The sequence below is a fragment of the Anomalospiza imberbis genome, chromosome 5, assembly GCF_031753505.1.
Source record: "Anomalospiza imberbis isolate Cuckoo-Finch-1a 21T00152 chromosome 5, ASM3175350v1, whole genome shotgun sequence".
Classification (NCBI taxonomy): Eukaryota; Metazoa; Chordata; class Aves; order Passeriformes; family Viduidae; genus Anomalospiza; species Anomalospiza imberbis.
This window is the reverse complement of record NC_089685.1, coordinates 51263861-51287559: the sequence shown is the minus strand read 5'-3', so window position 1 is coordinate 51287559 and position 23699 is coordinate 51263861. Positions and strand designations below refer to the sequence as shown.

The window sequence follows — 23699 nt, the reverse complement described above, 5'->3', positions numbered from 1 at the left end:
AGCCTAAGACAGTATGTGTAATGCAGAAAACATGCATTCTGACTTACTCTTTCTGCTACTTTATAAAGAAAAAATTTAAAGCACTTGTCCTGGGAAGCATAATGTTCCATCAACATGCAGTCAGCATATTTTCTTGATGAGTTTTTGATCAGAAATGGCAATGTATGAAGCCAGCAAGAACATACCCACACCACAAAAATCTGCCAAGAACTCAAAAGAAGCAACACAAACACACAGGAGCTGCTGCCCTGGATCAGACCAGAGCTGTGTGTAGCCTGTTTTATTAAGATGCTCACATCTGCCTTTCAAAGTGAAACTTCACACCCTAAGTTCTGTCCCAAAAATGAATGGTAAGTCAAATATACGCAAATTTAGTCCCTAATGGATGATCAGTGGCAGAAAAAAAATTTAAAAGAAAATCACAGTAGGTTAAAGAAATCTGTCAGGTTCCTTTTTTTTTCATATGGTTTTGAACCAGCTGCAGAAGTACACCAAGCCCAGGAGTCTTGAATGACCTTTGCCTTGTTTGTGAGTTTTAAATCCTGAAAAAACAACTTCAGGAAAAGACTGGCAAACACTGAGTGCACACAGCCCCGGCTGGGTTCCACCAGTTCTGTGCTTGTGTACAGGGCTGAAGAGTTCAGCATTTGGGAAAATCATGCCTCGAGGAATTTAATCAGCAGCTATTCTCAAGTATTTCTCTGCAGCCAGTTGTTACTCCCCTGCCCATGCTCCCAGCAGGCTGGTTGGCAGCACACACAAAGCTCTCAACAGACCAGACCCGGCTCTTTTCTAGCAAAGCAAGTTTGTAACTCTCTGTTCACTTTGCTAAACTCTCTCATTCCAGAAAGCTGAAATCCTGGCCTTTTAAAAACTGGTTCCAAACCTCCCAATGACTTTACTGAAGCCAGGATTATACACTAAGGATGATGATCATGAAATGATCATGAATTTAAAAGATGCTCCTAGCAGTAGAAATGTGAATTCTGTAATAAATTTCTGCTGGATGAAGCTTAAAAAGCAATGAAATGAATACAGCTAATGAACATGTTAAGATCACATGCCTCATACAGTACACAGAAATTACTAGGAGCTGCTTTTAAGGTGGGATGAGAACCAATACAATCCACTTGGAGCTGCTTTTCACTTAGGAAAATACTTAGGAAATACAGATTATTTTTTTAATGTTATCATGAGTTTGTGAAGCAAACATAATAAATCAAATGTGCTAGATTTTAGCATTTCAAGAAATAAGCCCAGACTAAAACAACCCTATACACATTAAATTTTACACAGAGACTTAATTGAGTTCTAAGGTATATGGAATTAGTTCTGCTCTTACGCAGACACAAATAAAGAAATTTGATGTCTTTAGATGAAAAGTTAGGTTAGGCAGACAGAAAAAGGGATACGTCAGAAGCAAATTTTAATATAAAAAACAATACCTGCAGCAGGGGTCCTGATTTTCAACCTGTCAACCTCCATGATAAAGTCATCTTTCAGGAAGAGGAAGCCAATGATGGAGAAGAGATAAACCAGGATGAGAGCAAGCACTGCAGTGAGGATAATTGAACGGCCATTCCGGGTAACACTTTTTATCACATTTAGCAATGTCTCCTCCCTGTACACCAGATCAAACAGCTGGGGAAGGCAGAGAGTAGAGGAAAAATGAATACAAATGAGGCAATATATAGATACTGCATAGGAAAACAATCTGAACTACTGAAACCTGCATCCAGCCGTGTTCTACATTCTCAGCTTCATAAACTCACATTGATCTCAGTGGGAGCTGGTCATGCTTATGGAGGAGGAAATCTAGCACAGAACTTTACATTTCAAAATTAATTATAGCAAAATCCACAAAATATATTTGAGTCTGGTTCAGAGATGGACAACACTTACCTTCAAGATCTGTTGTTTCCCCATGTTTAAAACCAGGCTAGACTAAAATTTAAACAGTGTCTTCATACTATGGATCTATATCTACAAAGTAATTTTTCATGTTACATCTCATCTGATAAACATGCACAGACTGCAACTCAAAAATACACTCATAAATGTAAGTAATTACATATTTGCAAACTTTCTTTGAGCTCATGGCATCATGTAAATGTCACATGGACAAGGACTGGAGTCACCTCTTAGTAGGACAAAGTTAAATTTATGTCACTGTTTGTATAAGACTAGAAACTTCTATTCTTCTCTACCCTGCAGTATAAGGTTTCCTGGTATTTAACTTTAAAGAAAGCTATATATTAAGATAATATTGCTTTAAATGTCAAAAGCCTAGACCAGCAATTAAACGTGACAGGAGCTTTACAAGAACCTGTAACTGTTTTTCTTCTACAATTTTCTTGATGTTCTATAGTGCTTTGGACCTTATCTATAATGTATGTATTTCTACTTCAAAACACTCAGATTACAGATATAAAGCAACACACTATGATTTATCAAAATGCTCCACAGAATAAGGTGTTAGCCACAATTTATAAGATCTGAAATCGACAGCTTTGAGAAAGGATTGATAATAAAGAAAGAGAGGAGACAGTTATGAACAAGTATTAGAGTTCAGACTACATCCACTACTAAGTGAACACCTGGAAGCAACCTGGCTACATGGATAATGTCCATGAATGATGGACATTGGTCAATAGCAGTCACTGAAAAAAAGTAAGTGTTTCTTAAGCTGCTTGACACTTTGCAAAGTATTTTAAGATAGATCAATCTAACTCATTGAAAGAACAGCAAATAATTTGTGCATTTTTAAAGTAGGAGAGTTACATCCATTTGAAGAGGGTCCTGCAGCTACAGCCACATTCTTGGCTCCTTTGAAATCTGCCCAAACTTTGAAGCAGACTTTAATGTCAAAATCTGGGAAGTCTGACTTCAACAGGAGCTCTACCTGAGTTAGCAATGAACCCCTGAAAATTTTAGTGTGCTTAACACATCTTTGAAATGCTGGGAGTTCACCACTATTCAGGAAGCTGAGAAAAAATACAACAGGAAATGTAATGACCACAATTTAGTGGTCAGTGTCCCTCCCTTCAAGTTTCACATGTTCCACTATAGAGCAAAAGGATTAGCAAACAAGAGCAGTGAAACACCTTTTACTGCTACTCAGCATGAAGGGAGCAGTTAGTGGAGTTTAGCATAATTTTGTGTGATTCATTTTCACTGCACCTGTACCACGTTATTAAAAGGCATTCCATCTGGGTAATGGCAACAAAAGAAAATGAAGTGGGATTCATTTCAAGTGATGAATCCTCCTGCTACACCAAAGGTATGCCATCCCCACTTCCCAAGTAATTTGTTAAAAATAAATTGAGGATGAGGAATGGGATCCTTTGGTACAGGTATGATGCACACACCCTTGGACAACTGCCCCCGAAATGTTAGGAGTGACAGAAGACACAGGAACGGTGGACAGAGAATATGGAGAAAGCTGGGAAAAAGGAGTGGGCTGGGTGATGATTGCCTGAGAAGAAAGGAGCAAACTTTCAGCTCTAAAACAGATAAAATAAGTCCTAACAGAAACAGGTTCTTATAAAAACAGCAGCTTCTAAGGGGCAGCAACACAACGGCATGCTAAAAATACACATGATTTGGCTTGATTGTCAGGAAGAAATTGAAGACAGCTGCACGGGTAACGGTATTTTCTATTTTTGCTAAGTTTTCCCCTCCACAGCAGCACGTACTTACCAGGAAGCTGTAGAAGAACTCGTGCACGCAGAGGCCCAGCATGCAGACCAGGACATAAGCCACGTGGTAGAGAAAAGCCATGTCCATGATGACCGCTCTGTAGCCACGGGTGAAGGTCCCGCGGTTCCCAACAAAGCTCACCAGGAACACGATTTTGTTACAGAGCTGGGGGGAGTAACAAAGGCTAGGTTTATGCCTCAGAAAAATCCTGGTATTTATTGTTTGGGTTGCTGTCTAGATAGGTTGGTTTGACTAAATGCACAACCTTTAGATAGCTGGAGTGAGGTGAGGGAAATCCAGCTCTGACAGCGCACTGGGAATGAGCCCATGGGTGAGTGGAAGTACATCACCTCTCCAACACTGCACTGTGCCTCATCACATTGTGATTTATTCCCATAACATTAGTGAATAGTTGGGCAGGGTTAATGTCACGATACATTAAAATCCAGCTGGGGAGTGAACTCCCAACAATTTTGAGTTTATACCCGAGACTATGTAAGAGCAGCTAGGCATGCTACTACCAAGAGAACAATAGTAACACAACAGAAAGTGTGTGTGGGGGTGTGTGAGATCTATTTCCTTCAGATCATGTTCTTCAATTTAAAATCCCTAAAAAAATCCCTCAGAACTGAGGACATTTTTGAAGTATAGCATTTAAACATCAGATTCTCCATGGCTCCTGAGCTTTGCCTGCACACGAGCAGCAGTGCAGCAGTGAACAGGAAAGGGCCTCACCTCACCTCTCTGGCAGTCCAGGACAAGGAATGAGGACTCAACACGATTCCTTTGTTCACAAATTTGATGTGGGCAAGTGCTGCTTACTTGTCTTTACCTTTATGTCTGGATATTTTTCAGTATGTGAAATTCTCACATACAGAACTGGTGGCAAACAGCCCAATACTTCGTGCAGGGGTGAATTAGAGCTGTAGCAGTCAGGCAGAAATTTAAATAGATGACTTGTGAGCACGACTGTGTATCTTACCAAGCTCAGTAAGCATGCAGACTTATTCATATCTAAGTTAAGAGATCTGGAAAGGGACTGAGAGAATTTTTAATTTTGAAAACTTTTCTTCCTGAAAATATATTTAAGGTCTCAGAAACATTTCAAAAATTTGCGTAAATAGTGCTGAGAGTACTGGTAGAGAAAATTATTCTTTTAACAAGAGAAACTGCAGATTTGATTGCCCTTATGCAGCAGTATTTCTTTAAATTTCATATTGTTTTTGTTTTTAAAATATTTGCATATGCACAAAACGAAACCAACTTTTTTTCTTAGCTTCCCACTTCGCTGACACTGCTGTTTCAGGTTGACTGGAAATTATTTAATTTTTTTGGCTTAACCAATGAACCAGAAAAAGAAGTTTTGCACAGCTCTAATCAAAGGAGATTTTTTTAATAGGAGACCCTTAATATCTTTCCTTCTGCTGAAAGGGAAATTCTAGTTGTTTTTGAAGTACTTACATTAGCAGCACCAAGGAGTATCAAGGTAGGACCGAGCCCTATAGTATATATAGACCTGAGAATAACAGACACCAAAAAGGGTCGAATGCCAACAGGCTTGGAGATGAAAAACAGCATTGCTGTGCAAAATGCCACTGCTATCCAGAGGAGCACGGAAAACAACGGTGAGAGCGTGCCTGTGCAGAGGAGAAAGGAAGATTTGAGAAAGGCATCTTTGGAGACTCCATTTTTCACCAAGAAACAGATCCAAAAGATCAATTCCTTTGCCAGCAGAGCTAACAAAAGCGTGATTCATGCATCACAACTGCTGACCACGGCTTGTCCTAATTGCAGCAGGAGCTATTATTCTCGGAGAATTGTTGCTTTTTGCACAGGTAATAATATGAGCAGCTAATGAAATTTCCATTAAAATCCAGGGAGTGCTCAGAGATGGAACAGTTTACTCTCCTCCTGGAGCAAGCCACTAATCAGCTCCCTTCTGCAGGGATCATTAGGGCCCCTCCGGTCTGATTCCATGATTGCTGAGCTACAGAAATAGCCGCTCCTGGGGGCAGCACAGCAAGTGGCAGCGCGCTGCAGTGCCACGTTTCCAGCCGCGGCTCCCGAAAAAGCAGCTCCCTCCCGAAGGGCCGCGGGTGTTCCGCGGGAGCCTCGGCCTCTGCACGGGAGCGGAGCGCCGGGCACAGCGGGAGCGGCCCGGGCAGGGCCAGGCGGCAGCCGCGCTGCCCGGAGCGGAGCGGCCGCGCTCGGCTCCCGGGCAGGCAGCGGCTCCCGGCTCCCGCCGCCTGCACTGCCAGTCCCTGCTGCTCTGCAAGAGGCCGGCTCCAGGCGCTCCCCGAGCTTTGAGCGATGCCCCTGTTTTCCCTCTCCCCTCTGCTTAAAGCTCTGGAAACACACCATGTTGCTGGGATATAAAAAGCACATTCAGATCTCAGGGCGCTGTCACACTTGTACACTGACTTCTATTGTTATGGGATGAACTGAGAGGTCAGTGACGGGGAGAAGGGAATAGAAAATTTAGCTAGACTCACAATAGGAATCTCTCTGGCAACAGATACACAGCTGAGCAGCATCACTGGGATTAGAAAACAATGAGATGAGGCCCTAGCCTCAACATTCAGATGGCATCTGAACTTTTCCAAAGTTCAGGAGTGTTTCTATCCCTGGTGGGAGGCTCAAGGTCAGCTCTGTCAGAGAGTTTCTTTGCCAGCAAGATTTGGAAACTTTTAATGGATCCTAAAAAAAATTACTTTCAAGCCCATCTGAAAGGTAAGGCCAAAGTTCCCTGTGGTTCTTTCATAAGCCAGTTTTCCTTCTTCCCTACTGCAGGTCCAGCAATTTCATGCTGCAGGACCCACACCAGTACCATGTGCCAACAGGCACCCTGGAGTCAAGGAGTCTTCACAGAATCATGGTTTGGGTTGGAAGGGACCTTAAAGATCATCAATTTCCATTCTTCCTGCCATGGGCAGGGACACCTTCCACTATCCTGGGTTGGTCAGAGCCCCATCGAACCTGACCTGGGACACTTCCAGAGATCCAGGGGCAACCACAGTTTCTCTGGGCAACCTGTGCCAGGGCCTCACCACCCTCACAGTGAAGAGTTTTTTTCTAATATCTAAACTAAACCTACTCTCTGTCAACTTGAAGCCATACCCCCTTGTCCCATCAGCACGTGCTCTTGTCTCCTTTCTTTATTTTAGGCTCCCTTCAGGAACGGCCTCCAGCTGGAGCAGTTTTGCTTGTCATATTACATAAGAACTGCAAGTACCTACTAAAAAGCAGCATTTTGGGATGATTAGATCAGCCCAGGCACCTCAGACAGGTGAACAGAGGTGGATTTACACAGGGTGAAGGGGGAAAAATGGGAGACAAACTCCAGCTGTTGGATCAGGCTTTGGTGGAGAGGGAGGCTGGAAGTAAGCAGGCTGCCTCATAACCTGCTGATCCGATTTGGCCACACCTATTCCTTACTGCTCAGGAGTTGCTTTGGCTTTACAAACACCAGGAGCTGGAATCCTGAAATGCGCTGTCACTGGATTACTGGGGCCACTTAAACTAATGCCATATAAATCTGCAGTTCAGAATAAGTATTAATACCTACTGATTGCAGACTAGAGGATTTCCACGAGTATAGATCAGCTAAAATTTAGTAGCTTAAAAGGTTTATTTTTAACCCTTTATTTCTCCTCTCATCCTCTGTGGGCTCTAACGTGCTCTGAGTGACTCCCCAGTTTACAAAGCACAAGATGCTTCCCTTCTCCAGGGCACAGCCCTGCACACTCTGCCTCTCTCCAGGAGGCTGTGGAGGTTCCCGAGCTGTGACCTGCAGAGACCACCCTGTGGGCTGCGAGGGCAGCATGGTCCCCATACCAGTATATTTTAATCTGCTGCCTTTCTGTTCTGCCAGCCAGCAGGAATGTTTGCTGGTGCCAGCTGTGGTGTTTGTGAAAAGCACATGCATATACTGGAAGCTGGACTGCTTCCACCAGCCCAGCTCACATGCCATCGGACAGAGGTGACTTTCAGTCACATTACTGACTGGCCACCAATCAAAGGCCCAGAGGTGAATGGCTCTGCTCCCATTACCAGTATTCTAAAGTATTCAGTGTCCTTTATCCCAATTAAGCTTGTTTGGGCTTCAAAGGGCCTCCTGCTAGTCTGCTGCATTTATAGGAAATAAAAAACTTCATTAAATATTTCCTGTGACATGGGATGAAGCCGAGACAGAATCGTAAGTTTTAAGAGTATTTTTACATAATGCATTTCTCCTCTGCAAAAGTTATGCCCTTTTGTCCCAATAAACAACATAATCAAAAGCTAACAAGCTAGTTTTCAAATAATTCTCTTCCATATGTTTTCAAGACTGCAAGTCATTCAATTTGGTCAGCCTTAAGGAATCTCTGTCCCTCTGCTGCCAGGAATCCTCCTTCAGTTCAGAAGCTGCAGCTAAATGTGTGCAGTAGGACACTGCAGTATGGCACTATAAAAAATTAGCTGAGATCATTTAGATCATCTCCAGCTTATGCTCTGTCCATTCTGCTCTGCACTGTGTGGGCCACGTGACACACAGATCAACCACCACATTTCAGATAACATCTGGTACCTACTCAGGAGACACTAAATGGCTTCCAGATATGACTGCACCTGAAAATGCAGCTTTGTTTGCTACCTTAGAAATGAAAGCATCTAAAATTAAAACAAAAAATAAGACCAAACTCTACTTGCCTTCATCTCCATCGTCTCCAAAAGGGTAGAACAGAGCAACTGCTAAATTGATGAATACAGCAAGGTTGAAGGAAATGCTCCCCCAGAGAGAGATGTGTCTGGAGAACCAAAACAGGGCTGGATTATCTAGAAAGGGGAGAAAAGCAGCAATCAAATAAGCTGAAAGCAAGCAGAAACTCAATCACCAATGGCCCCAAGGGGATTAAATACAGATTAATGTAGAAAATATGCAGATCTTTAAAATTAACTAAAATAGACAAATATTAAACATAGGTTTGCCATAAAACAGAGTTTCAAGCAGAGCTTTTAATCCAAAGATCACAATACTGTTTATTATATACTGAAGTTTTGCCTCTGGTAAGATTTTAGGCCTGGATATTTTGCAAGGGAGTCTTTTTAGCTGCATCTGAATCTGCAGCTTCTGTGCATGGGGACATAAAATCAAGCAGACAAATAGATTTTAGCACTCTGAATGCCAGTCAACCAGAACACCCAGAATGTATCATCCAGATGACCTATTTGGACCAAGTACACTGATGACATAGGCAAAGAACCATGGAATGGGCATGGTTTCAGAACTGCAGTATTTCCCCCACCTCTGTCAAACTGAAAACATTTTGATCTGCTTGGGAAGCAGGCAATATTTGGTCTGCCTGGGTTTTGTTTCTACAAAAGCTGACTATTTCCTGTGTGATGCTCAGAAGCCTATGGTCACCTGCTGACAAACAGCTCTGTACTCTGACTTAAAAGGACTCAAACAAGCCATGATCTCCGTATGTGAAGTGTTGTACAAACACACAGAAAGAGTCCATATCCCAAAGAATCTACAGCCTAGCTAGAAAAGACTAAAAAGGGAAATAGTGCAAAACAGGGTTGAATCGTCATATGCATTAATGCACTAAAATATGTTTAAATGAACATTTGAAACAAAAGCCTATGTGCAATAGTGTAAATGCATCTGGTCAGAGAGGTTTCACACATGATACATCCCTATTAACTAGATTTTAAAGTACTGAAAACTTCCTGCAATTATGCAGAGCACCCAGAGAAGTTTTTTATAAACAGCAGATTCCTTCCACTGCATATCCTGCCTCAGGCTTCAGGCCAAATAGTCTTTAATAGCAATTAGGTAAATATTCAGATTTCACTGTGATAACCTTGTGCTGCCGAGTGCTGAGATTTAAGCATTTGGAGCCACTGCAAAAATGACAACTGCCAATTTAAGCAGCACAGACTTCATGCTAACAGACATTTGGCTGAAGAATGAACCCAGCTTCAACTGAAATATCTTTTCAAATAAAAAAAAAAAAAAAAAAAAAAAAAAACAAAAACAAAAACACAACACGGAGATTTGTGGGCTATTCCACTGATGAAAGGAATTGAGAAATTTCTGCTCTGAATAAAAATAAACCCATTTTCTTTGTTTATAGCATTAGGCAGGTCTGGTCTATCTAATTGTTGGGTTGCCTCTTTTGTGTTTCTAATGCAAAAACCCCAGATATTATTTTTTTTTTACTGAAGTAATTTTTCTACAATACAATGACTTTTATTCCCAAATATTCTTTAGATTCTGGAATCATGTCTTTCAACTTCTATTCTGGTAAGTTTTTAGGGTGCCACCAAGAGAAGCAGACTTGGGTTGATGGAGTTTATGCTGAAGACTTGCTGCTGCTGCAAATTAAAGCCTGAGAACTGACATATAAGAAATTGCAATAACATCCACGTTTCCATCACATCCAGGGTGCTCCCACATTGCTCTGACTATCCTGCTGCTCTAGATCCTATTCCTTCCTTCCTTCCTGATCAGTTGCTGTGAGCAGATGATGTGTGACACTCCAGAGCATCTGCATTTTAGCAGTGAATGAAGTGATCACTTTAAGCCATTTTTATGTATGTTCATCCTGGAAAAGAGAAGACTTTGAGGTGACCTAATTGCAGCATTCCAGTGCCTGAATGGAACCCACAGGAAAGATGGAGAGAGACTCTGGACAAGGGCCTGGAGTGACAGGACAAGGGGGAATGGCTTCAAACTAAGGGTAGGTTTAGTTTGGGTATTAGGAAGAAATCATTCCTTGTCAGAGTGGTGAGGCCCTGGCACAGATTGCCCAGAGCAGCTGTGGCTGCCCCATCCCTGGAAGTGTCCAAAGCCAGGCTGGATGGGGCTTGGAGCAACCTGGGATAGTGGAAGGTGTCCCTACCCATGGCAGGAGGGGTGGATCTGTGTGATCTTTAAGGTCCCTCCCAACCCAAACCATTCTGTGATTCTACGATATATAAAATACAACTTTCTGCTCCAAAAGCCAAGGGCAGAGTTGACAGTGGGTAAGCTGGCAGGAGCCTCTTGATCCAGGCACATTGGCAATATCCCCATTCCTGCCAAGGGCCAGCAGCTGTACTGCCCACCGGGGAGCTAAAGACATTCAGGGTACCTGGTGGGGCTTCCCTGCCCCTCCTCTTGGTGGCCCTGCTTTGACCTCTCCCCCATGATCTTGACCAAGCAGCTCAAGGCCACACATGTGCCTCCCCAGTACCATGGGACATGCACCAGTATGGGCCAGCTGGGACACCCTGCAGCCCAGTCATGCCAGGCTGATTGGATTGGTAGAGGGGGACTGGCTCCGTGGCAGCTGGGCAGATTTAAAGCAGCTGAGGTTCTGGTGTGAGATGTTTTTTAAATGACTGACATTTACAAGTCTTTTGATGGCCTTTCAGGAATCTGCAAACCTCAAATATGCAGCTACACATGTTTTTGTTAAATATTAGGGGCCTTGGTTTAATTAGGTGCAACACTATCAAGTTCAGTACAACTACACTCAGTTCTTCCATCCCTCAATTTAACTTTTGGAGTCCAAAACATCATCTTGAACACATTAATAACTGCTCCATATTACACTTCTTTTATGGTGGCATGCAAGTGTCTCAGCAGAACTACACTCTCAAGCCCAGAACAGTTTTGCCTGTTGTAGTGTCAGAGTGAACAGAGAAAAGTGTATCATTAAAATTAAAGTATTTGAAGGTTTAAAAATAAGGTTTTAGCATAATTAAGCTATTTTTTTCACATTACAGTACTTACTTCTAATTTTCTTTTGCCATTTCATCTCGTTGTACAGATCTTCAGTCTGCTGGAAAAAGTCATTGACTTTGCTCCCTTGTTCATCTCTCTCTGTTGTGTTGAACACCCGACTTTTGGATTCCCGAGTGAGGAATTCACAAATATTGGGGACAGGAAAGACAATCTTTTCCATTGTTCTATCGTGGCGAACAATCTAGAAATAAAATGCACATTTTTGCCTGAGTCAGTGACTATCCAATCATTTTGTCATATCTTTTCTTGTTCACAGCTCCCCTTTTATTTGCAAATGAAAGCATTAATTATTTGAACATTACAATTAAGTTGGACCAATCAATCCCAAAACAGAGTAAAGCTGTTTTTATTTTCAAAAGCCTGCCTGAATAAGGTGACAAATACAAGTCTCAAGAAAAACCTAGGTTCAGACTTTGCCGAATATAAAAAATGTAATTCAGAATGCTTCAATTTGTCAGCAAATTGAAACAAATCTGACCCAGTAAAAAGTGGAGAAGATCAGGGGCTTTCTGCTCTGGTTACAAAATGCTTTTCTCATCTGGAATCTGTTTCTATGATGGGATAAATTGTAAAGGTGAACATGCAAAAACATCACCTTGTTATTCAGGCAGCTCCCATATCTTATCAGTCTTTATCTTTTTACTTGACAAAACCCAAGGTTTTGAATTGTTTGTATTTCAGCACCTACCAAGCTACCGGTGAGCAAGCTAGATTTTATTTCATCTCACCACACTGCCATCAAAATTGCTTCCCCATTCTGATCCTTGACTCTGCATTAGTAAAAATACAGAAATGGGTAGAAAACCCTTTAGACTCCTACAACCATGCCTCTGTGCAGCCACTGGTGAAAATTAAAAAACACCACTATTTGAATTTCAAATCAAACAAATGAGATACATTAATATAGGGGAGATAATATCTGACACACCAAACAGGTCTAGGACTGTTTTCAAAGACCAACAGTTATCTATTCTGTATAGCAGCAATGCTGGGTTGAGTTTCACTCTTCTAGAAGAAGCTATTGGCCACATAAAAGTTGACCACAGTGCTTGTTTAATGCCTAAATTTACAAGCTACCCAGATAAACTGGCTGATAATTGCTAAGAGAGATCTCAGCAGCAGCCAAAGAATTAAAATACATTAAGAGAAGCACTGAGCTGCCCCCTGGACAGCCAAGGCCGTGGATCTTCCACCCATCCTATGGTGGGATATCTCTGTGGACCTCTATCTAAGTCTGACCCATGGCAGGTGTAAAGTTTAAAATAGAGAACAGAACTGCTGAACCAGGCCAAGCCTTGGTATTTTAAACAAAAGCCATATTGAATGTCTACACCACTTCAAAACCTCTTTGTACTCCAGGCAGAGTTTTAATTTGATCAGCCAGAATCAGTGGCTTTGAAACTCATGATTATTTATTTGAGTGATGTACCATACAAGATGATTCTTGACTTCATGACACAGCTCCTATCCACAGTCATTATTTCCCTAACAATTTCCCTAACATATTTTCCCTGTGTGTTTGGTAACACACAGGAAAGCTACTGTGAAACAATGGTTTGGAGCCACTTCTAATGTAAGTGTATTCCTTTATCTTCCACAGCCAAGGGCATATTATTCAACCTTCTCCTCAAAAATAACCCACACCATTTGGAAGCTTAAAAAGAGGAGCTACACCACACGCAAGATGCAGACTTGTCCATCTTCTGGAGAGCAATCCTTTACCTCTATCTGTGCTGTATGTTTGGCGTAAAACCTCAAGGCTTCATCTCCTTCATCTGGATCTGACCCTGGCTTCAGCATCTGTTGCAATGTTTTATTGTGACAAGCCAACTAGAAAAAGAAGAAAAATCTGATTTATGTCCTGCTGCTATGTTTTCAGCTGTATCATCTCCACTTAACTAACAAATCCTCCTTCCCCCCATTCCCATATACTTACATGCTCAACCCAGTGGGGCTCTTTCCACAGATAACAACAAAAATGTAATTACTCGAGAACAATAGAAATAATTTAGTCTTAAGAAGCCAGCAGAAAGTCTTCAGTTGAGATTTATGAAAGGCAGCTTAGTCTGCAGCTTGGATGGTTTTTGGAGGGCTTTTGACAAATGCCAAAAAATTAGACTGAATACGTCTTTTCACTTGAGTTTAGACATAACATTTGCATACCTCTGAATACTAAATTACATTTACAATTAATTTTTCTCAGTGACTTCAAATGGCTAAACTAGGTTGTAGGTTGGTATTCCAGAGCTGTAATTATTTCTGAGGGACCTGGACCATAGTGCCAGGTAAATACATCCTTAACTGTATGGTTTATATACACAGCAAATAGATACATACACACATACACACTAATATGTATCTTCTATAAACGTTTAAAAATCATACACGTCACATGACTGATAAAATACATCTGTTATATCTTGAGTAGTAGATATTTTAAATACCCCATTGCTGTACAAAGTTTAAAAAGAAAGGTGTTGACAAATGCATTCACGATGTCCTGCAGATGAGTGAGAAACAAAGACCTAATTATAAGGCATAAGGAAATTACTAAAAATTCAATTTTCCCTACATCATAACAAGTGGTTTCCATCCAGAATAGCTGAGGCGTTTCACCTGTTTTAAGATGGGAAATACTGCAGCAGGAAAGAGAGGAAAAGCCACCTTGTAGATGTGATCCAGGGCTGAATCATCACAGCTGACATTACCACAACAGACCATTAGAAATGAAGCAGGCACACACTCAAAATGACCACAGGAACCGGGGCTTTGAAGTGATGATCACCACAGGTGGGCTGGGATTGTGCTACATGAAATAGCACAGCCTGGAGAGGAATTATAAAATAATTGCACAGCTACAAAAAGACTGACCGGGATTAAGTCTAAAACTAACAATGGATCCAAACAGATACTGTAATAATCTAACCAGCACATGATCTCTCTCATCTGGAATTTGCATGTTTCATTATCTCCCTTTTTTTTGGACAAAAAGGCAGGGGAGAGGTACATATACAATTTAGTCAATTTATTGAAGTTCCCTAGAATATACTGGTCAAAATAAATTTTCTTCTGGATTTCAATACAAACTTATTATATAAAAATGAATAAAAAATGGATCATCCAAAAGTAAGAGAATATCAGAAAGGGATATTCAGGAAGAATAAATGTGCTTCCAGCAACTTCCTTGGGGACAGAAGTCTGTTTGGTCCTGACAGCAAAGCCCGAGCCAATGTGGCACAACATCAGCATTTTATAAAAATGTTATGAGCAGATATTCAGGGAGACCAGCAAAGAAATGACATGGGGGTTAACTGCAGAGGAATATTCCTTCCATCAGTAGTAGATTTCTGTCCTGAATAGTTACTTTTTTACTCTATCTAGCAACTGCATGGATAGTATAATTACACACATCAATGTCTTCACCTAAACTTCCACTTATTTTTGAGACTAAAAAGGTTCTCTAAGAATATCTGACAAGTTTTTCCCCTTCACACAAGCCAAATAATCTGATCCAACCAGCAGCTTTTGCAACATGACCACAAATCTCCTAGAGGTCCTTGCATGCCCCTCAAGCCATGCTCTAGAATCATGGATAAAGAAGATGAGCCATTGGAAACAAGATAGTTACTGTTCAAAAATACCCTTTCAGCAGTGTTATTACTTTTGCCTTTCTGCGTTATTGGATGTCCCTCTGCTTCTGTACATAGGAAAGGGCAAGCAAGGGTGCCCAGTTCACCTTCTCTGTATCATTCATCATTCTGTACACTACTGTCACGTTCTCTTTTATTTGTCTCTTCCTTAAATTAAAACAATCCCTATCCTTCCCATACCTCCTCAAACAGAAGACTCTCAGTGACTCGATTATTCTCCCTGTCTATCTCCAAGTGCCCTTTCCTTTGGCTATATCTCTTCTTTAAGATATGAAGAAGAGCACTTAATAGATAGAATGCAATCACACTGTGCTTGGAGTGATGAATTAGCATAACCAGGAGCAAATATATTCCCCTTTTATTATCTTCTGTAATACAGAGGAACTTTGCCTGTATCTTGACCTTTATTTCTCCAATGTGAACCATTAAGATTTTCAGTTTTCTAGCAAATGACAAGTCAAGGACAAATGGATACTTCTTATTAAAACTATGCCAGTTTGGAGTAAAGGAACTACTATAGATTCAGAATTTTCCATTAGTACCACAAAAAACTTTCTGTATTTGTACTTGAACTTGCATACAGAATTGGAAATGCCATTTATAAACCATAGAAAAACTCTAGATATTGCTTCCTGATATGCTTTGAACTGTCCGTAACTTTTACTATAGAAGTCTCTCTTGAAAAGTACTAGTAACAGAAATTCCCTTATCACATGGAGTAGAGGGAAAACAATGTCAGGCTCTCATGCTCTAATGGGACTGGCTAGAACAGGGTGTTCAGAGACTGCTGGGGATTTGAGATTGAGCATATTTTGCTATCAGTTTTCACATGAACAGCAGCCACACTCTTTGAAACAGTGTGTATTTGTGATCTGCACTGTGCTTTCTGAGGCTGTGCTTTCAGGCTGTGACTGTCCCGTGCTGATGCGTGAACAGAGCCTAGCACTGCACAACTGGGGCTTTCCAGCACAGCCACTGGACAAAGTGACTGGAAGAACAAGCCAGGATTTTCTGTTCCAGCCCCTCAACTGCCAGAAAGGCACACCAGAAACAAGGAGGGATTTCTGACCAAGCTGGAGCAGCTGCAGCACATTTCGGATGGGGAACCTACCTAAAGGCACCAGCAATCTTCAGCTGGTGAAGCTGAATCTTCTTCACTCATAACTTCATTTCTCTCAGCTTCCAAATCTCTCAATATCCACTTACCTTCTGTGTACTCTAGACATTCAGACAGTAAGCTCAGGGCAAAGGGCCCATCAATTTTCTGCTCATATCTCAGTTTCTACACAGGATGGATCCTCTACAGTGACACAACAATAACTACTGCTAATATTTCTGTATTGCCACACTGATGAAAGAACATTGTGGACAGCAATCTGAGAGATCTCAGATCCAAAGCAGAGGCCCACAGTATGACACAGAACAGCTTTAGGAATGCTGTTATTTGGCAATCATGGTGTTTTCTGAAGCTCTCTCTCACGATCCTTCTTTCTCCCCTTAACGAGCTCAGAGGCCCACGTGGGCCAGGGGGACTGTGTCAACAGATGCCTTGACCAGGCCACAGCTTTTTGTGAGATCAAAGACACAGCAATGAAAATAACAATGCAGTGACAAACTGTGAACCTAAAATACAGAGAGCTTATCCAAGTTTATAATACACCCTAGGTGACAGTTTGTGCGTGGTGGGTAAAGGCCGTGCAAGCTCTGAGTGATATTTTTTTTTCATATTTAACTGCTGTGATGCAGTAAAGTGCTATATCCAATGTGCTGCACAAATCTTTTGGAGCAGCTGGAGGACGTGGCATGGGATGGACATGGCTGAGAGCAACTACAATGAGAAGAACAGTTCCATTTATGTTTGCAAAGCGAAGCTCAGAAATGTACCTCAAAAATACACTGCAAGTGTAACTGATACCAAAAAAAAAACCAAACCACCAAACCATCACTAGAGCCTGAATTTGCAAAGGGCCCCAGAAAAATCACCATTGTGGAGAAAACTCACTCACTCACTCACTCACTCACTCACTCACTCACTCACTCACTCTCTCTCACATCAGCCATGCCAGTGACAATATTTTAAATGTCAACACTGTATTTTACTGCTCATCAAGGCGTGTAGGGACAAGGAAGCAATAGCACATAATGGAACAGTGATTTCCAAAGAGGGGATGTGCAAGGCAATAGCTATATGAATAAAGATCATTTGGCTTTCAGTCAGCTCCCAAGGAAGGACTGCTGTTCATCTTGAAAGATTTTTACTTAAGAAATTTGGAAAACACTGTAATAAAGCATCAGTACAAAATGTGAAAGATTGAGGACAGACCAAGAACGCTGAAGACATTAATAAAGAAACAGTAGAGATAAATGACAGAATTACAAGTAATACTCAGTCTAAACTCCTGACACAACATTACTATAAAATCAGATCTGCTACTCATCTGGGATGCCATATATGATCAGCAGTGTGGAAAACCACAGCAGACCCAGCTTTTGCAATTAATATATGGGTTTCCTGCAGGCCTGTAGTTTTATAGTCAAGATTACCTTGAACAAAAATGAAGTTATTTAAATGCTCCTAAAGAAAAGACTGATTTAAAGCTGTGAACATTCATTTCAGCAGCCTGTCATTAACTCACTGACGTGGTATAGTAGAGTGGTTTGCCAAAAACCAGTGTGTGAATATATGTGTGCATGTGGAAAAATTGCTTGATAAGAGAAAGTTTTTCTCCACTTTTCAATATTTCTGTAAAACACAGAGCCCCTCCATATTTTAATAAGGATGTGTCAGTCCCTGGTTATAACTTGTAAACTGCAGGGGCCTCTCAAGTTCTCATCAAAGGCATGAGGTCTTACCCAAACCCAGTACACAGCTGAGATGTTTGTCAAAATTCCTGCTGATTACACCAGGCTTTGCTGAAGCCCCCAAAAGGACAAGAAATGGAAGAAAAAAAGTACAAGAAATACAAAGCTAGAAACACTAGGTTGGAGACCCCCAGCAGAGAGATTTATTTAACTCCCCAGCATTTTAAAACTGCCAAACATGGGGGGAATGGAGGGGTAAAAGTGACTTTTTATGACTAGAATGGTATAAAGAGATCTAAAGGAGTGAGGTTTAGTGTCCTGTAAGCAATCAGGCTTTTCAAGGAAGAGTCAGTTCACAGGCTAAGTGTCAAACATGTTAAACTGATTTCCTAGGAGAGGCTGATGGAATAGTACAAAAAGCACTGGATAACTGGCTGAGAAGCAGGAGTAAGGCACAAAGAGCACACATAGCTCCTGTGCCTTGATACATTTAGAGTATTACTACGAAGAAGTGTTACAAACATCTAAAAAAAAAAAAAAGAAAGAAAATTCTTGAAATAATAATTACCCTGTTCCAATTCTCAGTTCTTCTCCCAGCTGTAAGGCAGCAGTAAGGCTGGCATGTGATGGGGCACACGGGGCAGGGAAAGGGCACTGGGTCAGGCGGCACTGCTAGCGCGCTGGGCACTGGGGCTTGTTTTGGGGAGGGAGCTGGGTATGGACATGCCTGTAAGCTCCCACTCTGCCCTTGCCTCACTCCCCCTCTGGGGTGCCAGCCTGCCCCCTCGAGCCTGTCAGGGCAGGGAGGCCACTCCACAGGCCTGGAAGTTAATGAACTACAGCCCTTGGGGGAAATGAGGTGAGAGTGTTTGTACCTGATGCCCAAGGCCTGACATCTGGGAGATCTGCTGTAAATTATCTTCACCCCTACCCTGCCAGTAACCACACACCTGCAGTGTGGGTTGCCAGCCCAAAGGCCAACGGTCTTTCACCAGGGGAAATTGTGACAAAACGTATCTTGCAGCAACAGCAAAATAATGCTCAGATGAGTCTCACCTTGCTGTGCCAACAGGCTTGGGCAACTGGGGCTCATTTACAGCCTCAATCTCTTCCTCTTTTGTCCTCTTCTGTCCCCTTGGCTCCTAGAGCCTGGCAGTGTGAGATCTGGCACCACCAAATCCCCTCACCAGGAATAACCCAGTCAGCTCACCAAACACTTCATTTTCTGCTTAGAGAGCAAGAAAGGATAAAAAAGCTGACTGGGGACTGACAAGAAAATCCCCAAGGACTGAGAAAAAACAGCCAAGAGAAAGTTAAGGGAGTAGCAAACAGGATGGGTGACAGACAGAGGAGCACAGGAGACAGAGAAGGAGCTCCTCTTCCCTGGTGTGCCAGGACCTTACCACGTGCCAGCTCAAAGGAGAACATTCCAATTCCACCAGTAAACAAGGAGAGAAAAAAGCAGGGAAAAAGGAAATGTCATCTTAACCATAACTGAGCAGAATTTTTTATTCCAAGTAGCTGTACTAAAAGCAATAACAACTCCTCAGCTCCCCATGTTCCAATCAAAACTGAATGGTGCTTTCTGCAATACACAGGGCAACTTCCTTTCCAGAAGTCATTACAGTTTTATAGAGCGGCACCTTTGCACTCTGCCACAAAGCAATCTGTTAACAAACATTAGGAACAGCAGGGATGGAGCAATGGGAGACTCTCAAATCAAGTATTCATTGATTTCATTTAGACAATTATACCGTACAGAGCAACCAAAAGGGTTTGGAGTTAATCCTTCCCTGATGGCTTGTGGTACATGAGCAGGTCGCTGGGTGGTCCAGACGCTTTGGATTCTGTTTCTGGGTCTTCCACAGCCTCGTGTAACCTCTGAGGCACCAACTCTCCTCCCCAGCCTCCACATGGGGCACACTACAAATTGTGGCTAATAGTGATCTACCTCACAGGGGAGAAATAAAACACCTCAATATTATCACATAAAAGAAACCACCACAGCTAAGTGAACTCTATCACTATTATGTTTGCAGCCCCCCATAGTAATTTCATTGCTATTTTTGTTGTGGTTTTGCTGTTCTTTTTTACCCTGATGAAAACCAGCAGAAGACAGTATGACTTGTTAATATTTCAATGAACTTTACTTCCACTCTCCTTCTTTTTAATTTCTTTTGCAGGCAAAGCTGAGTTCCAAAAACATGAAGTGCACACATGTGTGGGGAAGTTCAGGTCAGACAAAATGCACTGCAACCAAACAAAATTAATTTGAGGTGGTTGGATGTGAAACATCTCCACAGGCTACATGTAAACTGTCACAGGCAGCTGCGCCTGCTTGAGTCAAACCAACCCAATGCATACACTTGGATTTTGGTCTACACTGGCCATACTGGACAGCAGTGGACATAGGATGTGGACAGCAGTATGCAGTCCAGAATGTGCCAACAGGAGGACACAACTGCACTCAGAGACTGCCTCTCGTGATTACTGTAAGCAAAACTTTGCAAATATTGCAAATTTGCAAATAGAGAATGGAAAGAAATCAGATGGTGGAAGTGTCTAACATGATTATAGGGAGGTAATGAGAAAGTTCATTGGAAAAGAAGGAAAAGGAGAGCAGAGTTTCTGCAATTAGTCTTCTTCAGAGCAGAAGAAGATCCCGGCCTCATGCTACTCCATAAAAGGCAGACAAAACCACTGGCACCAATGTTGTATAGACACTGTCTGGGAAAGGCCCAAACCAGCAGGTATATGGATCCCAAATCCACACAGCGAGAGATCTAGTCACCTCTAAAAGCCACCAACACTTCATATACATCCAAAATACATATATACACGTGAGATAAGAGACCTGTGAAAGGCACATCCTTTTCAGGAACTCTTAAAATCCTTTTGCTCCCAAGCCCTTCATTTTCTAATGTTTCTCTTTTCTGCAGAATGGGACTCTCTGCCAGCTATCTTCTTCTGTCTATTATATGGCTTCTCTATAAAAGGCAGGCTAGCACAAACAAAAGGAGGAATTGCTGCTGACTCTTACTTTGGGAGCAATGTGGTGAGGGGAACCAGTTTCAAGTTCTTAAGAACGGACAGACTTCCTTCTGTGAGCCGTAAGACCAGGAGACGTTGGCTGGCACTCAACATCCCTTCCTCTGGCACCATGAGCACAAAGTTCCTTGTGGGCTGATCCTTCCAGAATGGACTCATCCTCTTCTTCAGGATCTACCCACACTTGTCTTCTCTCTTACATTTTCAGGATAGTGCCATGGTTTCTTTGGCACACTGTGACCCCTTCAGCTGGATGCAGTCCACCTACCCAACCTGACATCGTCAACAGCTCTGCCACAGGCAGGTGTGGCTTGGAAGACAGCCCCTGCAAAGGCTGGGATAAACCATCTCCCTGCCTTCAATGAGGCACATTGGAGGGGCTTAACTCCTCAGCTGCAGCCTGGAATCATGGCTCAGACTTTGTGATTGATGCCAAATTAAAACACCCTGTTCATAGCCAGTCCTGTTCACATCCCACCTTCTCAACACTCCGAAAAGCATAACTTGCTCATTCAGAGTCAAAACCATACGAGACTGAAGCAGCAAGCAAACAGCTGAAGCTGAAACCTGTTGAACTCACAGCAGACATGGATTTCCTACTATCTGCTGGGCTTGATGTACATGCTTTTGTAGGCTACAAAACAGGGCAGTGTACAAGTGTGGAGATGGACAGGAACTGAGAGATGACTCCTCTCAAACAATTACAATGGTGAGATTTTCCAACATTTTCAACCAAACTGCTGAATCTCTGCCTCCCCCTCCAATCAGCAGAGCAAAACATCCCTAAAAAATAAAACTAGGAGCATAGGACCAGCAAGAAGAGAATGTAAAATGATAAGTTGTTCATTCCAACTCTGTATTATGGCTATTGTCCTCAGGAGAGCACTTCCACCTGGCACCTATGAAATAAGAGTTCTTGGTGGGAGTAAAAATTTCATCTCTCTCCTTATCAGATATTCACAAAAAATGCTGTTTTACCCAACCAACTTAAATGGTGTTCTGCAAACCCAAAGACAGGAGAAACTGGAAAGATTTTCCAAATGAAGTTCATTTAAGGTTACCAGAGACCATCATTTGTGAAACAAACTCTGAAAATCCTTGCCCAAAGTAAAAGGCAGAGAAAAGGTTTCTTTAACCCCAGGTTGATTAGATGCTTAACTGTGTGCAGGTCTGAAGGTGATCATAAGTAACTGATCACCTCACTCTTGGTGTAGAAAAGCATAATCAGCTGTTAAAACTAAATTTCACAGCTGGACATTTTTATTCAGTATCTCATAAAGCTGCCTCAGAGAAAATGCAAGGTGCACCTCATTTTCACTTTTCTGCACTGTGTTAAATGAATGAAATACAGAGGATGGCGACTGAGCTCTGCTGATTTGTAGATTACAAATTCAGATCTTGTCTGGAAAACTCTATAGTGACTGAGATACCTAATTAAATTGTGACATCAGAGGAGATGAGAGTTAAAACGGAGCAACTGTGAGGAACAGACATATTTTGACATTCTGTTAAATGCTCTTTATTTTTGTTAACCTGTAATTACTTCAATGACTACCGAACATAAAAAAGTATGTCTTTGTTAGAGAAGATGCCCCCCCCACCCCCAATTTTAATTAAGGTGTAGGATTTCACAATGCAGATATCTGAGGCCTATTAGAACTGCTCTGATACTATTAAATGAGACCAGATTTCACTTCCATGGTATTTCCAAGGTTACCTCACTTCTCTTCAAACCAAACCCCAGCTTAGAGTAAAATGTTTTAGTTGAGCTGTACTTAGAAGAAAAAGGTGCACCTTGGTTCACTTGAAGGTTACCTCTAATGGGAAAGCTTCAGCTCTGACTCCAGTGCAAGAACTCAACACTTTGTGTAAATCAACTTCCTTGATGAGGGGAGTTTGCAGCAATTTGAACAAAATAGCTACATTACATACATTTCTGAGCCAGTGAAATGTGCACACAGCACTCAGGGCTGGCTGCGTGTGCAGTGTGCTTTGAAGGATGGCTTTGGAAAGAAGGCACTGTGTGGTCCCACATTTATTGCCTCTCAACGGCTTCTGGATTGAGTTTACTCAGTTTCCAATGAAAATTATGCTTAATTCTTCATAATGCTTCTCCAAGCAATTTCAATCTAGAAGTTTAAAGTCAAGCCAACCTCCTTGTGACCCCTATATCATCTCTCTTAAAGCATGACAAACGCGAGCAGGCAGCTCCAGGGTAAGAGTATGGTTTGAGGGCAACAGGGCAAGTTCTCTACCAGTATAAATCATTATAAATGAGTATAAATCAGTATTGCCTACTTTGAGTAGAGGCATTCCCACGTAGACCAGCTGTGGACACAGCTAAATGAAGACCCATTCTACAAGTGGGAAGAGAAGGAACTGCCTCACAGGTGACAGAGAACCAAAGGAGGACTGAAGTCCCTGTGTCCACCCCATGCTGCTTCAGACAGCAATAAAAAGGTAGTGTGGTTATTGCTAGGACAGGGCTGCAAACAGAGCTGAGAGCAGAGAATGTCTTGAACAGTATTTCATTGTCCCACAGCCAATTTTCAGAGTAAAACCACAGACTAATGTGAAGATTTCACAATGCAGACATTTGACAAAGAAAGGATATTTCTTCTGGTGTAACATTTGGGCCCCGACACCAATTCAACATATTTCCCAATGACAAAAAATCTTGTAAACCACAAAACACAAGGATTACAGAAGTTAAAGATAGAAGAAGA

At 41.9% G+C, this 23699-nt stretch overlaps 1 protein-coding gene across 10 annotated transcripts in view; it reads right to left on the bottom strand.

The window, feature by feature from the left end:
* The window catches only part of ITPR2 (inositol 1,4,5-trisphosphate receptor type 2), a 244817-nt gene that overhangs the window by 33141 nt on the left and 187977 nt on the right, over window positions 1-23699 (bottom strand). For 9 of the 10 annotated variants that reach the window (XM_068190736.1, XM_068190731.1, XM_068190728.1 and 6 more), the window contains 3 exons: window positions 13196-13303; window positions 11462-11654; window positions 8366-8514 (listed from right to left, as the gene is read on the bottom strand). In XM_068190736.1, the coding sequence (XP_068046837.1) occupies window positions 8381-8514; window positions 11462-11654; window positions 13196-13303 (435 nt within the window). In that variant the 3' untranslated portion in view covers window positions 8366-8380. Of the gene's footprint in view, window positions 1-1445; window positions 1642-3699; window positions 3865-5160; window positions 5337-8365; window positions 8515-11461; window positions 11655-13195; window positions 13304-23699 lie in introns of those variants that run through there. The other variant, XM_068190739.1, reaches the window with a different exon arrangement.